General features: G+C 35.8%; 3 protein-coding genes across 7 annotated transcripts; 1 reads left to right on the top strand and 2 right to left on the bottom strand.

The window, feature by feature from the left end:
- Positions 1-203: 203 nt before the first annotated feature.
- LOC118344698 lies at positions 204-665 on the top strand. The gene has a single exon (XM_035685812.1). It carries the CDS (start codon positions 204-206, stop codon positions 663-665), a length of 462 nt encoding a protein of 153 aa, XP_035541705.1.
- Positions 666-1,150: 485 nt separating this feature from the next.
- LOC108980966 (putative disease resistance RPP13-like protein 1) lies at positions 1,151-6,175 on the bottom strand. Of its 2 annotated transcripts, none has more exons than XR_004798475.1 (3): positions 2,057-2,860; positions 1,815-1,879; positions 1,151-1,370 (listed from the first exon to the last, which is right to left on the bottom strand). XR_004798475.1 is itself a non-coding variant. In XM_035686032.1 (3 exons), exons 1-3 carry the CDS (start codon positions 6,094-6,096, stop codon positions 1,214-1,216), a joined length of 531 nt encoding a protein of 176 aa, XP_035541925.1. In that variant the 5' UTR covers positions 6,097-6,175; the 3' UTR covers positions 1,151-1,213. The 2 variants fall into 2 exon arrangements, 1 of the variants encoding a protein (XP_035541925.1); XM_035686032.1 differs by lacking the exon at positions 2,057-2,860 and adding an exon at positions 5,788-6,175.
- A 7,871-nt stretch (positions 6,176-14,046) lies between these two features.
- LOC108980962 (probable serine/threonine-protein kinase SIS8) lies at positions 14,047-26,218 on the bottom strand. 4 transcript variants are annotated; one of them, XM_018952027.2, is made up of 13 exons: positions 24,996-26,216; positions 23,428-23,865; positions 21,590-21,693; positions 19,966-21,224; positions 19,809-19,849; positions 18,429-18,497; positions 17,753-17,853; positions 16,930-17,008; positions 16,722-16,820; positions 16,560-16,628; positions 15,678-15,727; positions 15,422-15,598; positions 14,047-14,606 (listed from the first exon to the last, which is right to left on the bottom strand). In XM_018952027.2, exons 1-13 carry the CDS (start codon positions 25,479-25,481, stop codon positions 14,450-14,452), a joined length of 3,129 nt encoding a protein of 1,042 aa, XP_018807572.1. In that variant the 5' UTR covers positions 25,482-26,216; the 3' UTR covers positions 14,047-14,449. The 4 variants fall into 4 exon arrangements, with proteins under 4 accessions (XP_018807572.1, XP_035541912.1, XP_018807574.1 ...); XM_035686019.1 differs by lacking the exon at positions 24,996-26,216 and having other exon boundaries at positions 23,428-23,561; positions 23,642-23,733; XM_018952029.2 differs by lacking the exon at positions 23,428-23,865 and having other exon boundaries at positions 24,996-26,215.
- Between the last annotated feature and the right edge of the window lie 1,009 nt (positions 26,219-27,227).

Here is a 27,227-nt window from a genome sequence, read left to right as displayed (position 1 = left end):
GTTGTAATCATAGTTAAGAAGAGAAAGATAATATTAATCCAACTCAGATGGGAATGTTGTCCATTGCTCATCCTTGTACTAACAACTAATCCAGATTGCAGTCTGTGTTTGTATGAATTCAGTTAGAAAATCAAAATGATAGCCCAGTCCATAAGTGGGCTAGCACAGCAGGGGATTTTATGGAATTATAGAAACAATTGAATATGTGCTTGGAAGAAGAGGAGGTTGGCTTAGTGGCCTGCACAATGAGGAGAATCTGGCTGAGAAGAAACTCATTCATCTTTGAGAAGAAGTTTGAGTGCCCGAGGTCACTACTCCTTGCTGCTAAGCAAAACATGGATGATTTCAGAGCAGCAAACGTTAACCTCAAACCTAATCATGTGGACACGAGTTTGGTTAGGTGGGAGAAACCTGATACTATGGTTTGTAAAGTGAATTGGGATGCAGCTCTTGATGTGAAGAATAAGAAGGTGGGTATTGGGGTTATAATCAGAGACTCGGAAGGGGAGATTCTTGCTTGTCTTTGCTCAATGATGGATGCTCACTTGAAGCCTGTTATGGCTGAGGGACATGCTCTGAGAAGAGCCATGAACCTGTCTGGAGTTGCGTCTGTCCAATGTGATTTTGGAGGGAGACTCACTGGCAATTGTAAAGGACACAAATAGCAAGGAGGAAATTTTGGCAGATTATGGAGTCATAATTGAAGATACCAGAATAATGCTTGAGGACAATTTGAACTGGGTTATGAATTTTACCCATAGGGAAGCTAATAATGTAGCTCATTTACTGGCCAAATTGGCTCTTACTTGTACTAGAGAATACGTGTGGATAGAGGAGGGTCCCTTACAGATTATGAATTATGTGCTAAGGGAGAAATATTGTAATGACTGATTTTTTTATTGATAATGAAATAGACCATTTATACTTCAAAAAAAAGTTAGAAAATCAAAATGGAAGAACTCCAAAAAAAAAGAAAAATTTTCCAAACATTGATTACAACAATTTCAATGGATTTCTACAAACAAATATACAACCTTGAGGATAGCTGCACTGTGATGGGGAAAAAAGAATAGAATCACAATCTCAAATTGGATTGAAAGTAGGGAAATCAACCCCAACCACCACTTTCTCAGACTTGTTCAAGGCAATCTAGAACTTCACCCCATATTTTTGCAATCCAATGACAGAGAGTATGATGGTATAGTTCGCTCTTCTAGCCTGCTTCTTCTGCAATTTGTAATGGCAGAGGCTTCTGACGACCACTGCCTGTGAATGTGCTTGGCCTGGGAACTTGAGAACTGGTTATTGGCTTCTCCAACGGCTTCAAAGCAGCCATGATCTCAGCAAACGTGGGCCTCAATTTTGGGTCTCTAAAATGTTAAATTGAGTCTTTTGTCAGGAATGCAGAAATGAATCTGAGTATGCTTGCTACACTGTCACAACCATAATAAACACAAAAATAGAATTCCGATCCAACACTACTAATTCATAAGAGAATTTAACCATTTATGATCTTTTTCAATGGCACTATCATTATCTACTTGGGAAACAATTTATACTCAATTATTTTAAAGAGAGCACAGTGATCATTCTTTGTCCATCATCGGTAGGAATGAATTGGACAAGGAAGACAATTCTTTGGGTGAACAGAAGAGAAGAAGATAAGCCTTAACCAATTAGCAAGAAGTGGTAGTAGTTTATACATGGTATTAACGGTTGAAATTCAGTCATTCGTTGTAACATGAAAGGTAGCCAGACATTGATTATGTGGATAGGAATAGCAAAATTAATAGCAAGAGAAAACGCAATATTACTTGCACATCCAGTTTTCAGATGGCAGTCGGAAGTTGCAACAACTTGTGTCAGTCTTTTGAACAATCTGCAAGCATTGAACAAATAAATATTCATCAGCCTTCGGTAAAACAGAGGATTTTTTAGCAATCATATTCATAACCCAATGTCATGCAATCGACGATTTGACAAGAAGCAAATCCATAAATGAAAAAAATAATAAATCCATAAATGGAAATTTGGATCAGAGCCAGAACAAACTTACCTTTGGATTTATTCCTCCGTTTCTGTGTCATAAATGTATCTGCCATTAATTTCAACACAAGGGATGTCAGCTATCTTGCGCCACTCTCCTCTCTGATCTTTCTTGCAGCGTTCTTCAAGCAGAGGACATTCATCGATTAGAAGTCGTTGTAGTGAGGAAGGTAAGCCATTCGTTGGAAAACACGTGAGCTTCTTGCAGTCATCAATCATGAGTGTTTTAAGAGAGGTAAGTTTTCTGAAGCCCTCGGAAGACAGGCATTCCAGATTTGGGAATTTTGAGATGCCGAGGCTTGTTAGAGAGGCAGGCAACGTCATCTCTGGAAAGGACGCCAGATGCTGACATCCAACAATTCCAAGATGATTTAGGCAAGTGAGGTTGTCCAACCCCCAATCGAACAAGGCTTCAGTGATTTTAGGATGAGAGATGTCAAGTGCTGTTAGGTTTGTGGGAAAACCTTCTTTGAGAAATGATAAAATGCTCGGACAATTAAATATTTTCTCACAGTCAGATATAGAAAGCTCTCTCAGGTTGGAAGGGAGTAGCAACTCTCCACCATTCAACAATTGAAGATTTTCACAATAGCAGATCTCGATATTTGTAAGAAATGAGTTATGATGAAAACTCTTGGCTACTGACTCCAGCTTCGGACATTTAGAAATAAAGAAGCCTTGAAGTGTGGTAGGTAATTCCCCACTTGATGTTAAGGATTCAAGGGATCGACAATTCCAAATGCTCAAGTCCTCAAGAAGTGATGTGATGCCACTACTGCAAGTAGTACTGTTGTTGTTTGTATCATAATCATCATCCTCCACCAAATTTCTCATATTCTCACAGTCGCTTATAGTTAGCTTCTTTAAAGTTGGAGGCAGATGGCTTCTTGCAAAATGCGTTAGAGAATCACAGTTAGAGATCCTAACAAACAGAAGACACGTGTTGTTGTACATCAATGCCTTGGGTAATGATTCCAAGGCTATGCAATTGTCGATAACAATATTTGTGATTCTGAGTTGGAGACGCTCTTGATCAACTTCTTCAGCCACCAAAGAGACTAGTTTGGGACACTTATAAATGTGGAGATAATTCAGAGATGGGAGATGATGTGGCAGTGATCCCACCTTGTCTGACCACAAAGTCGTCAACTCCTCACAGTTGTCAATGGCTAACATTTCCAACCCTTCCATATCAAGCCCTTCATCTGAAATTGGTGAAAGTGATTTGTTGAATTGTATTGATTTGAATGTAACCTTGCTTCCACACACCACCCCTTCCATATCAAGCACTTCGGATTCCTCAATGTTAAATTTGCATTTATCTGGAAAGCATGAAAGTGAGACCACCAACTGCGCACAATCAATTATCTCAACTTCTTTTAGTGAAGGAAGGTTGTTTGGTAACTTCCCTAATAGCTTCGGACACTTACAAAGGGAAAGCTGACGCAGATTTGGGAATTTTTCACAAGGACTCCAATTCTCCCACTCCTCCATGTCTTTGAAATCCAAAGTCTCTAAATTACAGCCACAAAATTCAGAACCAACACTCTTCACGTTAGCCATGCCCTTGATCCAAATATTTTTGAGTGATGGTAAATATTGCCCCAATGGAGGTAATGATGTGCAGTTGTAACAATTTTCTAATCTCAAGGAGACCATACGAGGACTTGAAGGTGATGTTAACCAATTAGGAAATTTTGTACCACCATAGTTAATTATAACCAACTCCATCAAAGCATCATGAGGCCGTAGCCCATTTAGTACCTCTAGTTCACTTGTCGTGTCTTTCGACTCATCAATGTCCCTATTCCATTTCAGCCCCAAGACATCAATTTTCGTCTTTTCAATTAATTTTGCATCTTTTGCATCCTTCGATTTAGTCACATTCTCTAATCTTGAAATGCAGAGGTTCCCTCGAAGATGCTTCAAAGGTCCAAGCTCCTTTATTCCAGAGCAACTGTCTTTTCCCAGAACTAGATTAGACAGTGTTTGAAGACAAGTTAGTTTACCTATTTGCATAGGCATTCCTTCCAAACTTTTTGTACCGTCAATGTTGAGGTGGCGCAGGTTGACCAAGTTGCGTAACATTGAAGGTAATTTCTTTAGACGATTACAGTACTTCAACAACAATGTTTGCAAGTTGTAGAGAGTAGCTACTGATTCTGGCAGGAGTCTAATTCGAGTGTGTGAAAGGTTAAGGTACCTCAGATGCTTTAAATCACCAATAGAATTAGGTAGCTCCGTTATGTAGTATCCGTTGAAAGATAACACCCTTAAACAACGTAATGTTGGAACCAATTCAAAAGGAACAGAATGAGCCAAATAGCAATCACCTGGATATGGTAGCATGAGAGGTAAGAATGTACGTGAACTTCTGAATTTAAAAAAAATCTCAAACTTTTTAGTTACATCATATTGGCTTCCCAAGTAAGATGAGTGGCGTGGCTTTATAGGAATATCCTTATCCTGACTACTCCCAATTCTATCTTCCATTCTATAACATGTATCGCCTGCAACCGATTGAGCTAAATCATTGATGAGGTCATGCATCACAAATTTTGATTCATTAATACGTGACTTTTGGAAAAATGACCTTGACAACAGATCGTGAAAATATTCGGAACCCAAATCTTCCATTTTCTCTTCAGGGGGATGAATCAGACCTTCTGCCATCCATAATAAAACTACCTCCTTCTCCTCAAATTCATAGTCCTTTGGTAGTATTGAGCAGTATGCAAAGCACCTCTTTAAATGTGAAGGGAGATTGTCATAGCTTACCATAAGAGAGGATGGAATTCCACTTTCTTCCACTGAAATATCCCATATTTTATTCTTCAAAACTTTTCCCCACTCATTACGGTCTTCATGTTTACTGCGTAAGACTCCTCCAATAGTTTTTACTGCCAATGGCAAGCCTTTGCACCTCCTAACAATTTCCTCACCAATATCTTTAAGGTTTGGATGGGCACTAAAGTCTCTTGCATCCAATGCATGTCGGGTAAATATGGGCAAACAAGCTTCATCTGACAACTCCTCCAACTGAAAAGGATCAACTTCCTTGTTTTGCATTAGTGACGAGACTTTCTGGTCACGAGTTGTGACAATAATACTACTTCTCGGAGCCCCTACTTCAAAAGGAGCACGTAGGAGAGTCCAATCATGGTAGTTCTTGTTCCAAACATCATCAAGAATTACTAGAAACCTTTTCCCACGTAGTTTCTCCTTCAATTTTTCTTGCAACCAATTTAGATCTTTGCCATCACAGTTTTCTGAGGTCCAAGATTGTAAAATTGTTTTTGTAACTACAGTAACATTAAAATCTTCTGAAACACAAGCCCATGCTTTCAGATTGAAAAAGTTCTCCACTTTTTTGTCATTGTATACAAGCTGGGCCAGTGTTGTTTTTCCGATACCCCCCATACCAACTATTGGAATCACATTGGGTACTTTATTTGAAGCATCACTATGTTTTTCACTGACCAATAATTGAAGTATAGCCCCTCTGACTTCCTCCCTACCATATATGTGATCTTCGGTCACCAAGGAAGTTGAGGGAGATCTGATCGCTCTTCTTTTGCTTGGTCCCATACTAGAATTTTCTTTCAAATTCAGTTGATCTTTTTTTGCCACGAGATCATTAAATCTAGCAGTGATTTCTTTTATCTCTAAACACAACCTAAACTTGACTCTAACAGCACTTGGAGTTAAACTAGTACAACAAACAGGGATGAGATTTCGTACCATACTAGCGCTAGCCTGACTTTCAGAGGCCATCAACTTGCTTTGCAAAGCTTCTGTGGTGAACTCATCTAGTATATCTTCCACGTCGTAGGCCAAGTCTCTAAGATCATCAAGCCAAGCTTTCACTGTCTTTTGAGTCTGTTGCTTCTCCTCTGCATCATCAAGCACCTCTCGAATTCTTTGCATGGTTTTGCCCCACTTGTCCAGCTGTTTTCGAAGTCCCTCTCGACGAGCAAATTTCAGCAACTCGGGAGACGCTAGTCGGTCAAACAACACTTGAAGGAATGCAGAAAGAAAGAGCTCTGCCATTGTTTTCGTCGGAGAAAGGAATTGAATTAAGGAGAAAGTATGCAAAGATCAGCAAAACGTACGTTCAGAAGAAAGAAGTCTCTGGTTTCTTCTGCGGCTTCTGCCAAAAAGCCAAGAGCAGTCTGATCACAAATTTATGTCTTCTTTCTCATGTGTTCTTCTAGACGCCATGGAAGAAAAGTATCGAGTGCTTCTGAACTACAAGCCATGGAAGGAAAGTATCATGTGCTTAATTCTCTACACGCCATGAAAAGAAAGTATCATATTCTTCTGGACGATAGGGGACGAAAGTATCATCATGTGCTTTTTTTCTTTCTGTGATGATTCTTCTTATTTTTTCTTAGAGTTAGAATCAATCGATATTTTAAGAATTATAAAACAAAAATGACACTTTTAAAAGTCTTGAGTCTGTATTAATTTGATGTAAAATATATTAAAATCTATATGTTCTTGATCTAGACGCCATGCATGGAAGAAAAGTATTATGTTCTTCTGATCTACAAGTCATGGCCGAATGAAAGTATCATTTGCGTAATTCTCTGAACGCTATGAAAGGAAAGTATGATCATATGCTTAATTCTCTGCAGGCCATGAAAGGAAAGTATCATGTTCTTCTAGACGATAGGGAAGAAAAGTGTCATGTGCTTTTCCCCACCATTGAAGGAAAGTATCAAAACCCAAAACTTGTAAAAAAATTTGCTAGACGAGATGGAGTCATGTCTTCTACAAAAACTCTAATGGTGCATTTAGATGGTTATTTGGGGATCCACGAGGATTTGGATTTGGGTCAGTAAAATCGAAATTCTTGTTTATGCCATGTATTAAAATTTGGATTTGGATCTGCATCAAAACTAAACAAGAATTTAAACTTTTCAAAACCTTCGGGTTGAAATCTAAATATAAAGTATTCTATCCAGACGTGACCTGGCATCTTTTAGTTATACAAACCATCTCAATTAATCTCATATCATCTCATCTAATCAATAATAATCACTTTGTTAATTATTAAGTTAAAAAAGATAAAATATGTGAGTGGTCAACTTGAGAGAACAATCTCATCAGGCAACATAATATCATTTTCCTTTACCAATTGCAGCCCACTCGTCGTATGGAATTTCCATCAAGACCAACTGAAAGCTTCAAATTAATGCAACTCTTTTGTAATTGGAAAGTATATATGTTAATTTCGGGGTTTTAAACTTATAAGTAATCATAAAAAATTTCAATTTTTATTTGTTGATAAATATATTTACTTTATTTTTATTCTTGAGGCCAGAGAGGCCAGGCCGAGCTCCCTCTGTCTCTATGTAGATCCACCGATGCTTCAGATGATTGATGAAGGTATGATGATTAAAAAATAACTTATGAATAATCTCTATTTAAAACATGTTATACAAAGAAAATTAAAAATTAAAAAATATATATATAAATGATATTGATCGCATTTTTTGCTGGCATTATTATTCTGATCTTTCTCTTGGATCTCGAATTTTGTCATACCCTGATCTCTCTAAGAGTAATAGTATTGGACTCAACAAAGTTTAGCCAAAATTTGGCTAGAAAATTTACTTTTGTAAATTTAGCTAGCCACTTTTCAACATGAATATCAAATAATAGAGTATCCAAATCTATCACTATTATATTAAAATATTGATTTTGACATTTTCATTTATTTTAATTATAATTGTAATTTGAATATTTATTTGTTATTAAAAAAATATACAACTAATCATAATCATAATATAATGTAATTTTTTAAGGTTGATATTAAATTTTACAAGAAAAAATTGGCATAAACTAATCATAATATTGCAGAACTAGAACTTGAAGAGCTCTAGCAAGATAATGTCACGTCATTGAAATGATAACTGATGGAGATTGGTCGCCTTCTATTTTTGAGTTTGGGATTTGGGCTCTTTGAGCTTTTGAGATAAAGAGGAATTTCTAAGAGTTGTGAACTGACTCGCGAAACGAATAGAATGCGGGAGAAAAAAAATTTTATGCCAAAATAATACTATAATTGAGTGAAATAATTTTTTTCTTGCTTATTATTTATCCTCCATCCAGTACACCAACACCCTTAGAAAGGTTTGGATTCAAAATTCACATCAACTCATCTCATCTCATCATTACAATTTTTTCAAATTCCACAAAAAATATAATAAACAATTCAACTTTTTCAAATCTCAAAACAACTTTTACAAATTTCCATACAAAATATAATAAATAATTTAACTTTTATTCTACTATTCACAAACCATCTCAACTCATTTCAACTCATTTCTGAATCCAATCCTCTACTTAGTATACGTGTTTCACCGTAATACTTAGTCGAAAAAACCTGTTCGAAGACAAGAAATAGCCTCTACGCCGACAGGAAAGTTACGCGAGAAATTTTGATTCGATGTACATTTTGGCGCTTCTAATCTATTTGAATTTTGGAATTGTAATAGTTCTTAGATTTTTTATATTTTTTTATAATTGACGTTTATTTTTGTTTCACACCATTGAAGGAAAGTATCAAGTGCTTCTGATCTACAAGCCATGGAAGGAAAGTATCATGTGCTATGTTCTTGATCTAGACGCCATGCATGGAAGAAAAGAATTATGTGCTTCAGATCTACAAGTCATGGCCAAATGAAAGTATCACGTGCGTAATTCTTTGCACGCCATGGAAGGAAAGTATGATCATATATGCTTAATTCTCTGCACGCCAGGAAAGGAAAGTATCATGTTCTTCTTGACGATAGGGGAGAAAAGTATCATGTGCTTTTTCACACCATTGAAGGAAAGTATCAAAACCCAAAACTTGTAAAAAAATTTGCTAGACGAGATGGAGTCATGTCTTCTAAAAAACTCTAATGGTGCATTTAGATGGTTATTTGGGGATCCAGGAGAATTTGGATTTGGGTCTGTAAAATCGAAATTCTTGTTTATGCCATGTATTAAAATTTGGATTTGGATCTGGATTAAAATTAAACAAGAATTTGAACTTTTCAAAATCTTCGAGTCGAAATCTAAATATAAAGTATTCTATCTAGACGTGACCTGACATCGTTTAGTTATACAAATCATTTTAACTAATCTCACGTTATCTCATTTAATCAATAATAGTCACTTTCTTAATCATTAAGTTAAAAAAATAAAATATGTGAGCGGTCAACTTGAAGGGACAAACTCAGGCAATATAGGGCTTGTTTGTTTTCCAAAAACATCTCATCTCATCTCATCTCATCTCACCTCATCATTACAACTTTTCTAAATCCCCACACAAAATAAAATAAACAATTTAATTTTTTCAAATCCCAAAACAACAATAATATTAAAAAATATATTCTAACAATATTTTATTCAACTTTTTAACTTTAATCTCAACTTATCTCATCTCATCTCATCTCATCTCTGAAAACAAACGAGCCCATAGTATCATTTTTCTTTATCAATTTTTGCGCACTCATCGTATGGAATTACCATCAAGAGTCAAGACCAACTGAAAGCTTCAAATTAATGCAACTCTTTTGTAATTGGAAAGTATATATGTTAATTAGATCGTAAGATGGTAAATCATGTTCATCCGTTCATCATTTTTTATAGGACATAAATGATTGACATGTAAATTATAAATAATAAATAATTATTAGGTAATTTGATGTCACTTCAAATCATGGCGGAACCGAAAAACATATATAGCTTTGGGGGGCCAAACTTATATAATGATGATTATTTGAGTGTACATGTAATTAATTTGTGTGTATATATTTTGCATTTTTTTATTTATAATTATAAAAAATATATAATTATAGATGTAATTTCATTTCATATTTACTCAATATATGGATACCAACGAATTAATTATTATCAACTTTGACAATTGGTCATATTAAAATTTTCATTTTAAATAGATATAAAAAACTTTCATCCTTTTTCTCATTCATGTATTTTTTTTCATTGAGAAAAAAAAAAAACTAATTCATAAATAATTAGAAGAATATATATATATAAGAATAATAAATATTAATACTTTAAAAATTACATTTTAAATTTAGAAAAATGAAGACTGTTGATTTTTTTTTTTTTTTTTTTTTTGTTCGAATTATGCACATGTATAGATATTCATATAATTACGTATAGGATAAAATTTTGGGGTTTTTAAACTTATAAGTTCAATTTTTATAGATTTTTGGGACCTATTTTTTAGTTTTTTAATATATATAATTCAATTCCTCTTTGGACCGGCAATGCCTATATTTAGAGTCTATCAGCACCTAATAGAAAATTGATATGTCAGAAAATCCCATAAGAAGATGGTGCACCTCATCACACAAGATCTAAATCACAAAATTCATCCTCCCTCTCGTGAATATCTATTTCACTTGGTGAAGAGAGAAGTACCAACATACTAACACGATTTTGCCTCCGACGTGGACCAATTTTTGCACCCACCTCACCGCCGCACGCTGTACACACCGACGGAGAAGCTCCAGACTTGTGTGGCGCAACCCATGTCCAAGCAAAGTGATAGATGTGACAATGTTTTTATTTGAAAATGATATTGCTAGGATGGTATTTTCAAAGTGATAGATGTAACATCGATTTTATTTAAACAAAAAATTGACCTATGTTCTAGCCCCCGTGTCCAAGCAAATATTGAGGCAATGAGTGGAGTTTGTTTGAATGTGATTTTAGCTTGTGGCTCTTTGAAACCTTTCATCAAACACCTTTCCCACATCTCTCATTTCCATTCTTGTAGCTACCATTCATAACTCCACCGAATCCTTATTACATCACAATACTCACAGCATCAATTGCAACAGGTTTCTATCAAAATCATAAACATAGTCTCAAACAAACAAGACCAAATTCTTGAAATTAATTTTTCAAACACGGATTCAAAAATGAGGATAATAATACTTGAACTGGAAATTCCACGACCCACAACTACGGCGACTTACGGTGGAAAGGAGAGAGAGAGAGAGAGAGGGAGAGAGAGAGAGGATGCTGCAAATCACCCATATATTTTTTTTTCTTCCTCTGAATCGTGGTTTACCATTGGGTTTATGTAGAGTCTACGTGGTAGGCTACCATTCGACGCTGTTGATAGAAGAGTATAAGATGTGCCTGCAAGAAGATTAACTCTATATAATTTTATAGATTATGGAGGTAAAGTTTTGGATTTTTTAAAGAAACTCTCTGCATATTGTTATGGAACTCAATAATTTTAGATGGAAATGAAAGAGAGTTTTATATTTTTATTTTAAGAATTTTTTGAGATTTTTAAACTTTTCTAAGTAATCATAAAAAATTTCAATTTGTATTTGTTGATAAATATATTTACTTTACTTTTATTCTTGAGGCTAGATCTGAGGCTAGATCAGAGGCCATGGCCTGGCTCCTCTGTCTCTATGTAGATCCACCAATGCTTCAAATGATTGATGAAAGTATGATGATTAAAAAATAACTTATGAATAATATTTCTCTTTAAAACATCTTATGCAAAGAAAATTAAAAATTTTAAAAAATATAAATGATATTGATCGCTTTTTTTGCTGGCATTATTATTCTGATCTTTCTCTTGGATCTCGAATTTTGTCATACCCTTATCTCTCTAGGATGAACAAAAATTGCTTGCTAAATATGCTTCAAGCAGTACTAGAACATATTGGAACGAAAAAATCTACTCATCATCCTAACTTTCATCATCCTCTCATTATCTCATGATATGACATTAAATGATAGTTCACAAATAAAATATAATAAATAATCTCCAATCATTTAATGACACATCATAGGATGATGGGAGGATGATGGAGTTGAGATGATGAGTAGCATTACTCAGAACGAAAAAATCTATTCATCATCCCATTCAACATGAGAGTACTATTCCATGAGTATCATATGATATACGCTACATGATAAGCGAACATTTGTGACAGATTATTTACGATGATAATGACTATTTAAGACGAAAACAAACTCATTTTGACATGAAATAGTCATTTTTACAAATAAATAGTTTTTTTATAATATTATATATATATATATCGAAAACATGTGCATGTCCATTGAATAAGTATATCGTGTATTCTTAAATAGCAATGCTACCCATAAGCCCTACACCCTACACACCCATTTAAAAACATGTTATTTTACCGTTTTATCCTATTTTACTTGCAAACATGTCTAGAATCATTTTCATTATATAGATAAAAAAATAAAATCACATATTTTTAAGTGGGTGTACAGGATGTGAGACTTATGTCTAGAATTTTTCATTCTTAAAAGCACATATGTTAGTCATCAAATTACTTGTTAAAAATAAAGAAGAAAAGGAAGATAAACCACTGTAATAGTAGCGAATGCACCTGACTAGGCGTACTAAAACGAGTCAGACTCTGATGAGATTTTGATATTTGGTGATTCATCATCCTCTTATTCACCATCAACTTATATATGCAATGGTGGAACCAGATATTTTTACGTGGAGGGGCTAATTTTTATAATGTATAATGTTTATGTAAAATAAAAAGAAATAAATCTTATATTTAGCTCCACAGTAAACCGTAATATAATAACTATATATGAAAGTTACATATCAATAAAATTATCCAATTTAATGGACCTTTTTTTTCGCAGAGAAAATATATAATTTGTCATATACATGTAAAAATAAAAATTTAAAAAGCACAACTTATCACCCTCTTTAGATTTCTTATGACATTCTTTCATAGAATAATATTAATCTATTATCGATTTTTGTAATTATTTTAGAAATTTGTTCTCGATAAAAATTAACAGACAAATTTTTATAACTCATCTTTCATTCTAGTACGTAAGCTAATTTATACAAGTTTCATGTTAAATCTGAATATTTGGGTGTCAGCTAAGTATATAATACTATAATTGAGATATTAAATAATTTTTTTCTTGCTTATTAATATTTTTTTCTTAGATTTTTTATTTTTTTTATAATTGACGTTTATTTTTGTTTCTTTTGCTGACATAAAAATGTTTTTCATTTTGCCACATTTTCTTATAAGAAATTATGCACTTAAAAAATATTTTTTTCAGATGATCACTAATACACAACTTTAAGAGCAACCAAAATTAATTAATTGCTTCTAAAATAAGATAATTATAAAAAGTGGGCTTTGCTTTATAATTCTAGTGGGGAGAGGATTATCCAAAGATGCCTTTGAAGGAGAATTCCTCTTGCTTCGGGCCTTTTTGGGCACCCATTCAGCCCATTTACCCAAGAATAATATATGTAAAGAAAAATTCAATTCATCGTTCCCACGCCACATACCACACGTGATTTTTTAATTTTTTAACTTTTTAATTTTTTTAATTTTTTTTTCACACGTGATTTTTTAATTTTTTAACTTTTTAATTTTTTTAATTTTTTTTTCCCTTGACAAATGTGTGGTATATGAATTGTGAGTAGATGAACTTAATTAGTTTAGGAGGAATAAAATCAAAATAAATAAAAATAAATGTGGTGTCCAGTGTGTAGAATGATGAGTAACAAAGCTCATATGTAAATGTATTTCTATAAACACAACAATGTTTAGGAAAATTTCAGATTTGTTATACAACAATGTATTTCTATAAACACAACAATGTACTACCGGGGAGCAGCACTAGGTGCGTTGCTAGCATATGACATAACCAGGAGAGGAACCTTTGAAAATGTGAACAAAATGGTTGATGGAGTTCAGACATGGTGGTTGTTCTCGTGGGTAACAAATCGGATGATTTTGGTAACTCTAGAGAAATCAGTGAGGAAGAAGGAAACACGTAATAAATGGGATTTAAAGGAGAGAACTCCCTCCTATTATATTCTGTTGTTTGTTGTTTGAATTAGTAGATTACTATGTCCTGATTAGATAACCAAATTAGCCACATGCAAACTAAGTATTGGATAATTACCATATCCTGAAAGAGACAGAAAGATACGATTAAAATATGCAAATTTCAGCATCTTCCCACTTGAATAATTCATCAAATTCACCCTGTACATGTCAGTTTCCATCCTTCCATGGTCACTACTCCACAGACATCCTATAAAGCTTTCGCAACCATTTGATACAACTCCACAAAAACAAAAAGAAAAAATTTCAAAACTTTGATTACAACAATTTCAATGGATTTGTATAAACAAATATACAATCTTGAGGATAGCTGCACTGTGATGGGGGAAAAAAGGGAATTGAGAAAAAAGAATCACAATCTCAAATTTGTTTGAATGTAGGGAAATCAACCCGTCACTTTCTCAGACTAGTCCAAGGCAATCTAGAACTTCACCCCATATTTTTGCAGTCCAATGACACAGAGAATGATGGTATAGTTTGCTCTTCTAGCCTGCTTCTTCTGCATTTTGTGATGGCAGAGCCTTCTGACGGCCACTGCCTGCAGATGTGCTTGGCCTGGGAACTTGAGAACTGGTTATTGGCTTCTGCAACGGCTTCAAAGCAGCCATGATCTCAGCAAACGTGGGTCTCAATTTTGGGTCTCTAAAATGTTAAATTGGATCTTTTGTCAGGAAGGCAGAAATGAATTTGGAGTATACTCCATACATTGTAACAACCATGATAAACACAAAAATAAAATTCCCATCCACCACTACTAATTCACAAGAGAATTTAACCTTGTATGATCTTTCCCAATGGCATTATCGTTATCTGCTTGGGCAATAGTTATAATCAATTTTTTTTAAGAGAGCACAGAGATCATGTCACGCATGGGAAATCGAGTCCATCCTAAGTAGGAATGAATTGGACAAGATATTTCTTTTGTAGAAAAGAAGATTAGAGGATAAGCATTAACTAATTGGTAGCAAGAAGTGGTACAAACAGGGATTAAATGGAATCACATTGGCAATGTTCAAGGCGTGTAGGTATATGGGAATCACATCGGAATCACATACAGCGAGAAGTGGTAGTAGTTACTGTAGTGTAAACATGGGAATAACAGTTGAAATTCAATCATTCGCCATGTAACATAAAAGGTAGTGTTCTGAAGAATTTGTATGACCTTGATTATGTTAGCATTAGAAGAATTTGTATATGGCCTTGACATGGCTCGCTGTCTCTCTCTCAGAGAGAGAGAGAGAGAGAGAGAGAGAGGTGGGTTTCCCAGGGTTTTGACAGGGTTCAAGTGACAACCTGGGCTGCACTCCAGTCAACGTGTTACTGGAGCAAGCATGTATTAATAGCTATGGTTAAAGTGTAAGGTAAGGCAACAAAAGCGTTGGTGCATTGGACTTCTCGAATCAGCATAACAATCTTAATGAGTGGATGGAAGAGAGAATAACCAAAACAATACTTACGTCTGCCAGCACTTTTGAATAATATCTGCAACAGCAGGATCCATATCATCTGGAATGTCAAGACGCCGATGTTGAAATCCAACAGCACCAACAACTTGCATTGGATTCATTCCCCCCCATGGTTGTTGCAACGTAGAGAGTTCCCACAGTATGACCCCAAAGCTATAAATGTCACACCTGCATATTGTATTACATGATGTAATTAAAAGCATCTGTCCAGGGTGAGAAACAAGATACTGCATCGGAAAAGGCGTACTTTTCATTTGCAGGTTCATTTCTTAGCACTTCTGGGGCCATCCACTCAGCCTGAAGGAGTGCAATACAAATATTAACTTATCAATACCAGTTTCAAGGGTTGCATACTTGCAATCCAAGACACATAGAAACAAGTAAATTATCAAGAAAGCAAAGCATAGTGCAGGATGCATTAATAACCAACAGGCATGACAGATGACCGCGATATTTCAATTTTCCCAGATAAGTCAGTTCATTTAATGGAGATAAACCACAAGTTCCAGAGCAATATCACCAACCACCTATTGCATTGCCTTCCCTTTAACATTTCTTAGGGGAAAAAAATAACTTTTTAACATTATTATATAAATTATATGGTAGTATCAACTAACCACCAAATGCAGCCACCAAGAGTATACATGCTGTTCAAACCTTTGGTGAGAAGCGAATAAACCTTTCCATTTACTCGTGAATATAATTTGGTGTAAACAGTAAGTCCACTCGGTAGAGTTCTCTTGTAGGAAAGTTGAGAGAACGTCTGACTTTGCTGTAATGCAATGATCAATATTTGTTCAGAGCATTCGCCACATCAAAAAAAAGATGTTAATTTTTTCTTTTGTTCTTTCTTAACCACCACAAGATCTACCAAGTTTCTGTGCACCGGCAGCAAAAAGAACAGATAGTTCACAATAAATACAAGAAATGATGTAATATGAAGTATAGTACAAAACAGAGTGTTTCACCATTGCTGGAAACATATCGAAGGTGTGTAGAAACAAGATGTAGTCAGAAGAATATATCCAGCACTGAGACATGAATGTGATGCATCCGTCCCATCATATATGAATTACCCCAAAAAACAGAACGAAAAAGAAAAAAAGGATGAAAAGTGTAAGCAGCTTACTGTCCCTGCAGTTGACCTTGAAGAAAGAAATGTGCTATTCTTTATCCGTGACAAGCCAAAATCGCACACCTAAACACGCAGGAAAGTTCACGTCATGCTGGATTAGGCATGGAAGATACATGAAATAAATTGAGCAAGCTCAATAAAGAGAAAAGACACCACCTTCACAACCCAATTCTTATCAACTAGTAAATTTGGAGACTTCAAATCACGGTGCACTATTATGGGAGAGCAGTTGTGCAAATAATTCATTCCACGGGCCTGAAATTTCAATCATCCAAAACAGACATTATTTCCTGCAAAGTTACAAAGTATAGCAAATAGCTGATGACTGGAACTGGAATAAAGAGCAAGAATGACAGAATCGTACAGCATCAAGGGCCATCCTCAAGCGCCTTCTTTCATCTAATTGATTGTTAGGCCGGTGAATCAACCTATACAAACTACCTCTGCAATAAATAAAATTAAAAATAAAATAAAAATAAAAGAGAGGAAAAAACTAGTTCTTTAACATACCAATTGGCATAAATAATAAGATACAAGAATTAACTTGTCAAGTCATAATCAAATAGTATCATACTGGCAGAGCAAGTTTTTAGCTCTAATTTGATTTTAGAAGTTATTGACTAATTTGGTAAGCCATGTTGATTTTCTAGAGTTCCTAAGGGTAAGGCCATGAGTGGGGAGTGTTCTTTCTGCCATAGAAAGTATTCTTTATGGGATTTTCCTGCCACATTCTGTGTAGGCATTCTCTGTTCATCAATATTTCGTTTTCCAAAACATAGATGATTTTTTATTTGTCTACTATGATAAAACAAACTTGAAACAGCAACATGAATATACTTCTCAGGAAAATTTTCCATTAATAGAAACTGAACTTTCTTAGATCTGTTTTCATGAAAGCATTTTCTTCTAGTTTCCAAAAGCCCTACATTCAAGAGCCTCTTTTGAAGCCATTTCATTGGTTGTACGTGTCCGTGTGCGTGTGCGTGTGCGTGCTCGCACGTGTGTACTAGTGGGTGCTGTGTTACTTTCAAGTAAATCAATGCCTGAGAAGAAAAAGGAATATTCGTCTACTATGCAGCTAGAGCATACTGATAAGTCATGTTACTAATAAGGGCTTTTGTTCGTAAGTTTAAATATGGAACACGTTGTCTTCCATAAATATGGTCAGAACAAGAGCATTTGCATACCTGGGAAGAAATTCAGTGACAATTGAAAGATTTGGGGGACGTGTTACAGCTCCCATGAAGAGCACAACATTGGGATGCCTGAGTCTTTTCATTAACAGCACCTTGAAATTCAAACCACAAGTAGAACAAACGGTTTCAACAAAAATCTCCAGAGACTTAGAGATAACAATGACAGCTAGCAAAAGTCTAAGTTGAGAGGAAGAAATCACAGGTACACTTTCCAAAATCCTGATCAAAATCCAAACAAATGTGTCCAGGCCTCTCATCCCTTATTTTTATGAGTCAATCATACGCTCAATTAAAATAAGGCAATGAGGGCATGGAAAGTTTTGACAGCACAAGCAGGCTTTTAACTGAAGAGACCAAAGAAATAACTCCAATTCTGTATTGCACTATAACTACATCTCCCATGTGTCAATCAGCAAAGAATAATATATTCGCCACAGTTAATGTGAGGGGTCAAGAATGGCAGTAAATCAGATCTAATCCAGGAGATCTATTTCTTGAAGTGACATCTTGCTAGCAATATTAAGCAGAAAAATAATATCAATTAAGGTGCAAACACAAAGCATTTAAAACAAATGAAACTAAGTCTTATTTTCTTGTGAAACAGGAGCTAAGAACCCAAAAAACTGTAAATGCAAAGAAATATTTAAAAGGGAAAAGCAGATTGTACCTCACTTTTGAATTCCTCAAGTGATTGACCATAAATATCCTGGTCTAGGAATCTCTTCACAGCCACTTCCTATAAAACCAAACACTGACAATAGGATCCAAACATCGAGTTTCCCAGAGCATGAATTTGGCACAAATGCAAGCAAGAAATCTCAAAACAAACAAAAGACAGTGACATAGGGCTGGACAATTTATGTTTCTATTCCAACCTATACAACTGAAGTAACATCCCAAAACAAGGCAGATAATAAGGTTATAATATGTAGCCATGACAGGGAAGAATGATAGTCTTCACAGTGACACCTTGTGGAAAATGATCCTGATTTGGTTGATGTGGTGCATATGGAGGGAAATAAATGACCAAAGCTTTGAAGATAGTATAAGGACTGCAGAAAACCCAAGGTTTTCTTTTTCAATACACTTTGCCATTGAATGGCAACCCACCAATGATTTTCTAGCTTAAGCTTCCAGGATTTTCCGATGTTTTTCTCTCTCTCTCATTAGTTGTCTGATATATACTCCCTATGTACATCAATATAGCCTTGTTCCTATTTCTTGATCATCAATAAAACTTATCTTTTCAAAAACAATATGCACTCTGGAATAGGAAGATGGGGATGATGCTTTGGACTTCAAATACATACAAAGGGAAAAAGAACACCTCAAATGAATAAATCACAGAGAGACCTTCCAAAGACTTAATTCAGATAAATAAACACAATGGAAGAAAATAAAATAAGTAAAGCTCAGTGTATCGTATACGCTGAAACTTGACCTATATGGGCATCATTCAATAACCTGTGGAACTTTTCATCTCCTCCTACAAAACCATGCCTGTCATTGTAGGTTTTACCTAACATCTGAAAGAAACAATGACCCTTATTCTTTGATAAATATCAAAGAATGTGTTTACAATCTTCAGCAAAAATCTGTTTTGGTTAGTTTATTAACTTTGAAAAATAAATACTCATGGAATTTAAGCTGTACTGCCATCAATTTTTATATCCGGTTCTTTAATGCCAAGTTTAGTAGGTAGAGGCTTTAGCCCACCTATGTTGATCGTATAGAACCCTAAACACTAAATCAATAGACAAGTCTACATCATTCACATTGTATACAGTACTGTTTTCTCTGATCACGTGCTGTGACAGTATTCTTTTCAGGGTGCCTTTTTGGCCACATTTTGCATGTTGGGCAATTCCATATTTTTAAAAGGTAACTATTTCCATACTGAAGCTTTATAACCCACACACAGACAATTACAGCACAAAATACTCAACATGTCTGAAACCAAGGCGAAAGGAAAGGATTAGACCCATAGTAGACACCAGTATTATAAAAGATGCACCAGATTCATTCAGGGTCAGCATGGAAAACTCACAGTTCCATGCCAGTCTCCACGATATACCTCCCCATATGATCCTGCAGAAAAAGGATTAACCCAAAAGGATGAAATTACACACGTGGAAAACCATATGATATTATTATTCTTTAGGACAAAGTACAAGAACTTGATGGCTTAATGCACAGGTAAGTACCAAGTCCGATACGCTCACCCAAGGTGATTTCTTCCCATGGGATCTCACATTCTGCAACTTCATCAAGTGCGCCATCAGATTTTGTGCTTTCATTACCTGCCGATCTATCTGATATTCTCTCGCCTTCTGAAATGGCTCCAGAAGCATCCTGATGATGGTCACCCCAACCACATGGATCATAACAAGCTACATCTGCATCTCCATCACTTCTTGCACCCTGCTCATACTGCTTACTGACAGCTGCAGATGTTGCTACCACAGCTGCAGCAGTAGCAGTGGCAGCAGCTGCTACAGGAAGTTCAAGATTGGATTCAGTGCTCGACTTTGCTGCAGCGACTACCATTGAAGATGCAACAACAGCTGCTGCTGCTGCAGCAGCAGCAGCAACAGGCACTCTCTTAGTAAATTTCACAGGATTCAATATTTCAGGTTGTGATGAGATAAGCTGTCCAGTTACATCTCCTATATCATCCTCAACACCTTTAAGATGCTCCAGTTGACCAGAGGATACATTTTCTTTAGATTGCACTCTCTGGGGAGGTAAAGGTGGCAAAAAGCGAACAGGGCCATGATCATCTTGACCTTTGAGCTCTTGTGTTCCAATCCCCAGCTTATTTTCATCCTTATCTTCAGTTGGGGGCCTTGCCTCAACTACCAACACCTCCAACTGCTCAGGATAAATTTCAGTGAACAAGTTTGGTGGAGCAACAACACCACTCTCAAGCAGCACATCATGAAGTTTCTGAGCTAATTGTGGATTCTCTTTGGCAGCATCAATCATGTATTTTGAAACATCTTTAACTTTCATTCTACGGACAGCAGGGGAGCTAACCCCTTCAGTCCAAGAAGGAGATCTTGCATGCATGTAAGGATGACTTGGTCTGCCAGGATTCTCCTGCACTGGCACCTTATCTACATTGGAGGGAGATCCAAAATCATCTGAGGATGACCTGTGCTCTTCCTCACTTTGAGTTAGCCTGATTATGCTTGCAGAAGTAGTGAAATCACCTTTGTCATCAGATTCTTTTCCTAAAGCAACTGAATTGCTGAGCCTAGACCTCTTGTCCAATATCCCAAAGTCTGAATGTTCCTCAAATGAACTTCCAACCCCACTGCTTGAAGAGGCCACATAAGAGGAGTCAACATCTCTAGACAAGGGACTTGCAGAATAGAAAGATCCATCATATTCTATATGCGACCCGGCAGCATCAGATGGAATAAGTGTACCAGGATCTGACATTAGATCAACAATATACTCCCTGTATTTCACATTATCAACGTCTCACAAATGTTAATGGCTTTGCAAATCCAAATGAAAGGAAAAAAATCATAGAGCTAAATGAGGGAATTTTCTGCTCTGAGATCATTTGCAGCAGCAATTGACATTAAAAGAAAAAAAATGCAAGTAAATGACATCTTAAAACACCAATGGGCACGGAATTATCTTCTAACTATTATATAAAATCATCAATGCCTTACTAAGACCATGAGTGAGAAAGAAAGAATAGAGCAACTCATATGCATGGCAAAATCATGTTTCAGCGAACAGAAAATAGATTAAAAAATCCTGAATAATCCAACTGACTTGAATCCACCACAAAAATAAACTAATAACAACAGTTACCTTCCATCATCAATCTTCACAAAGTTCATTGCCACATTGTCAGAACCCGTGTATTGCTGTCCTTTCACCAACCGGCATGGGAAGCCCACGCTATCAGCCAAAACCTACATATCCACAGAAAAGTCTGAAGATGAGAGCTACTAGTGGATGACCATGATTCCATACAAGAAGGGAAACTAAGAGTTAAGCCCCGTTTGGATACAGAAACACTCTCAACCCATCTCATCTCATCACATCTCATCATTACAACTTTCCCAAATTCCAATACAAAATATAATAAACAATTCAATTTTTTCAAATGCCAAAACAATAATAATATTAAAAAATAATATTCTAACAATATTTTATTCAACTCATCTAAAACCATCTCATCTCACTATCCAAACTAGTGAAGGACAGAGTCATATAACACAAGATGATCAAATGACCGAAGGATAATGACAAAAGTTTTTTTTATCTATAAAGCTATCAAAACAATATAAAAAGAAATAAAATCTAATGAAGACAGCTGACTTGCAGGAGACAGAACAGCTCCTAACAAATATACAGATGCCTTGATAGCAGGATAATCACAGAACTTGTCATAATGCAGTTGTTGATAACTGTTAGTACACAGAGGAACTACCCTTCAACATCATGGTAATAAATATTTGGCCAAACAAACTCTTAACATATCAGAAATCATAAAAGGGCACCAATCCTAATTCTGCCATCAAACTATTCACCTTACCCTCTGGTAGAAGTGATTTAAATTTCAACTAGAACTGAGAACAAAAACTACCCAAGACAATTTTTCTGCCTTCCATGCATCCAGCATAGAAATGACAGACCAGGTAGGGGGGCTGAGAGCTATAAATAATGTTTTATATGGAAAAGGTCCAAATGTTAGTGGGAGCTTTCATGAGTCTCACCCTGGAACCAGCACAGAATGTACCATATTATCTTCCAGAGACATAAAGAGGGCTTAGGCTAGGCTGCCTTTCTACTGATCTTGCCCCATTTAAAAAGAAGATTAAAACAAGAACAACAAATTATCTAGAAAACAGACCGAAATACATTGAACAATATTGCTTTTCTTGTGACCACCTAAACAGAGCTGACTGAGATTTTGATAGAGGCTCTTCAATACACAAACTAGGCAAGCACAGTGTCAAAGAAATTAAGATTTCATACGAATTCAACCAGAGGACGCAAACAGAAAAAACTCGCAATGGACACACTTGAGCATTCTGAATATTTGGAGCTAAAGACCATGGGCTCCATCCTGCTCCAACTTTGGAGGACAGACTGACATCCTATCAGATGAGTTCATGCACAATTTCTAAAACAAGGTGTTTATTGGAGGAGTTTGATCTGATCTACATTTCTCAACATAAGTTGACTTCGCAAAAGCAGGCCCAAACTTGTCGACCAGTTAACATAGTCATTCAAAGTTATCTTACGTCTGATGCAGAACCTAGCTCAAGAAGAGCGTTTACAACATGGAGCAAGAAGTTAATCATAGTCCAGGATAGCTAATAACGTGTTATAAGAACAGGAGGCAGAAGAGTGAGCTATTAAATGCATCAATAACTCAGATAAGATGTTCCATAAGTTGTATGAAGGTGGTATAATTGCAAAGCTCTGGACAAGCCTAAAATGGGAGATAGTGCCTGTTGTGACAAGCATCAAATTTTAGAAAAACAAGGCATATCCCATTGTATGCCGAATGCATATTCAGATAGCTTAAAATAATCTTAGAAAAATAAAATAATTCTAAGAAACAAGCACAGGTAGTTGTCAGGGTCTTAGAATTATGCTGAATGAATATTAGGGTTAAAAAAAAGCCAGGGATGCACCTTAAACAACAATGCACGGTGACGAGCCAATCCAATTGTCAAAGAACCCAGTGGCAAAACCATGCTACCAAGGGTTGCTTTCAAACTGTAACTGAGACTTCGCCATGCTCTCAACATGTTGTCAGGATCCCCAACTGGTCCACCCATATAGTCAGCAACTAAAATAGCAAGCGTTCGCACCAAATTACTACCTACGAAAACGAGAGAATTGGACCTTGATTTAACAGCTAGCTCTAGAGCTCTCTGCTCAAGTTTCAACAAATTAGCGTCAGCGGCCCTATTGACCAAAACTGCTTCCCAGGTGACTCTGTCTGACACTGGTGTTCCCTGTAGATCAACAAGGGAAGGCATTCTTTCTGAGGTTGACTCAGTCATAACTCCATACAGGTCATAGAAGCCATCTGAGATCTTGTCATCATAGCTAAGAGAATTGTAATTCTGTGAAGCATGAATAAATCTACGATATGAGATAGGTTAGAAAAGACTATACACATTCAGATATGAGAAAATGAAGGTTTTTACAGATATAAGAAAAGAATAATCCTGTATAGTTATTAAGTTTCCAGTTTATCCACAAATAGATAAATCAAGCACTCAGGAAATATAATAATAACTTATCAAATCAAATAAAAATAGATTTCAAGAGATTTACTTCCCATTTTATGCTGAGATATGGCCCAGCAAGTATGCTGAGATATGACCAACACAAGTTGGTAAACCCTCAATAGAACTATCTGTTTTTTTTTCAATTTTACAACAAAAGCAAGATGCAGGACTACTGTCTTGTTGATCTCCAATAACAATGGACCATTTATTAAAGAAATAGGAGTGTGACATAGATTTCCTGATTCATTTATTGTCATATGCATTGCATTGGCATGAGAGAAACCTTGGAACAAAAATGTGAAGCTAGAATTTCAAAACAAAAGAACTGAAAAAAAAAAAAAAAAAAGTGAACTAGAAAAGAAGATATACTTGTAGACAAGACTATGCCAAAGATATTAGGTCTTAAATTCTGAAAACTTTACCGAGAAGGACAAGAACATCCTATACATACAGCTAAATAATTAGTAGAATTACTCTAAATTGGAGATAACTAGTTCTGCTGGTCCTGCCTTCGCCAACACACTATCACTGCAAAGCAGCTTTGACCGTGACTCTCAACAACATTGCTTACATATGGGAATGCGACTAACATTAATCCAGTTGAAGTGTCACTTTCATTACATTAATAGGATTAAAGTACAAGGATCACAGGACCTACGAGGGTGACAATGACGTTTTCCCAAATTTTTTCCCCATTTCCCTACACAACTCTTTAACTCGCATGCCTAAACCATCCAGTTCATCAAAAAGCATTTTTCAACTTAATAGAAACATCATCTGCATCTATGAACAGGAGCAGAATTAAACTTGCTTTAGCCATAAATATGTTTTGGTAACATATCATTTTATACACTACAAGTGGACTACGAGTTCTTATAACGATTGTGATCGTACGAAAGATAGCTAACAGTAGCAAGTCAACGAAACTGAAATTAGGAAGCAAAAGAAAGGGCGAAACTTACCCAGTATCGATAGGCAACAACTTCAGCCGGAGTATTATCAAGAGCACAAGAGCCCAAACTGATCTGCTTTACAGCCTCGATCTGAACTGCCTCGGGATCCTCCCTGGCACTCAACTCCAAAGCCAGTTGTATCTGATACTCCTCCTCTATATCAGGATCCCTCGAGTTGCTAGAAACTGAATCACGCCTAGCTGCATCCATAACATCTAAATTACCAGTACCAGCCAAATCAGAGGGTTCCGTTTGTTCTTCCCCTGTCACATTCGAAGAAGACGGATGACTGGGGCTACCTATATTAGCAACTGAATTCAACCAACCCGAGAGCCCCAAAAGGGGTCTATTCTCAGAATTATGATGGAACCGAGAGTGCACAATCCTATCAGGGGACGACCCTTCATTAGACGTATTCACCTTGGATGAAGTAGACCCTTCTGCATCTTCCGATTGATTGGACACGATATGAAGCTTCTTAAGAAGATTCTTCATATTATTTCACAAAGATAAGGTTGTATTTGCTAAAGAAGTGAAAATCTGGCCATAAACCTCTCCATTGTCTTGGGGAAAGCATGAAATGATAGTCACTATTCCACCGCAAAAGTAGAGTTCACACTAATTCAAAAGGCCTCTTTTGTCCGACATCCCTTGCACTCCACAAGTGACCCCAAACCAAACTCTCAAATCCAAAATCCGAAACACAGATCATAGGCAATATCCAGAAAAGCTTGCACAATCCCAGATGCTTGAATTGAAAGCTAACACCCTCCTTCTCGAAGAACGGGAAAGAACGCGTCTTAAAGACAAGGCATAAACAAGTATAAAGCAAAGAACGAAGAGAACACAAACTACACCAAAATTAGAACTTTGATGTATCATGACCCGCGAGAAGCAGGAACGATAAGAAAAGGAGAATACCCAGATTGAGAAAACTACATCTTACTCGGATATAGAAAAGAAGAGCACATACAAAACAGAGAAGCGTCTCTAGGGAAAGTATGAAAAGGGGGCAGGTAAGGTAACACAGGCTGAGACAGCAAAGACCGGCAAGTGGGAGAGTAGGACCTCGTATAAAAGAATGACCCACTTGAGTTTCGAGGCTGAAGGATTTCACGGTCCCAGGAAAAGGTTAACTGGTGGCAAACACAACCAACTGGCTCCCTGTCTCTCTCTCTCCCTCTCTCTGTCTCTAACTCCGAAGTGTGGGTGACAAGAGTTGGAAACTTTGGTGGGTGATCTGCACAAAATTGGAATATTAAAGAGCAGCTTGGGCAACGGGCATTATCATTCTTTGCAACAACTCAACTTTTGCTATTTCGAGCAAACCTTGGATTTTGTCATTATATGGCAAATGTCTGAAAATTTTCTAAGAGCCGTTTGGATTGATATCAATTCTTCTCATTATTATAATTTTTTAAAATATTTACATAAAATATAATAATCTTATATAATAAATAATTAAGATTTTTTAAATCTTAATTAAATTTTTTTAAATTTTAAAATAATAATAATAATATTAAAAAATAATATTTTATTTAATTTTTAACTTTTATTTAAAATAATCTCATCTCAGTACGTAAATGTATACCTTTAAAAAATTCTTTAGATATATGTTTTTAAGAGATCTTGTGAGAATGGGGACCCGATAAAATATACCGATGTGCATTTATGTGATTTTTCTTTTTCTATGAAAAATGATATATTTCTCGTTGGGGTTTATCGCGGGTAGTTCCCGCTCTCATTTTTTATTGTTACTTAATGATTAAGAATGTAATTTTTAATAATATTATAATATTTTTATTTTTTTAAATAATATTTAAAAATGCTAAAAAAAAAATCCTATTAACGGTGGCTGGAAGGTGGGAGGGGTGCCGTAGAGCCACCCTTTTTTTTATATATAAAAACAAGAGAGAAATGCACAAAATGTTGCCGTAGCACCTTCCTTTTCCTTTTGTTAATTAAATTTAAAATGACGTAAACTAATATAAAATTATAAATTGTTAAATAAAATATATTTTTAGGAGATGAAAATCTGTCCTACCATACAATGTCCAAACAGAAGCTTATATGCAAAGCGCTTATATCAATCTTTACCATCTACACGACAAACCTCTCTTCTTTTCAATTTCTCAAATTACTACCAATTGCTGTTTTTTTTTTCACCATCTTACTGGTTCTCTTAATCAAAGGGTGGAAAGTGAATTGATCTATATAATTTTAAGTATGTAAATCTAGCAT

Source organism: Juglans regia, chromosome 15 (assembly GCF_001411555.2).
Source record: "Juglans regia cultivar Chandler chromosome 15, Walnut 2.0, whole genome shotgun sequence".
Lineage (NCBI taxonomy): Eukaryota > Viridiplantae > Streptophyta > Magnoliopsida > Fagales > Juglandaceae > Juglans > Juglans regia.
The sequence above is the reverse complement of the archived record's forward strand: the minus strand, read 5'-3'. Positions and strand labels throughout refer to the sequence as shown.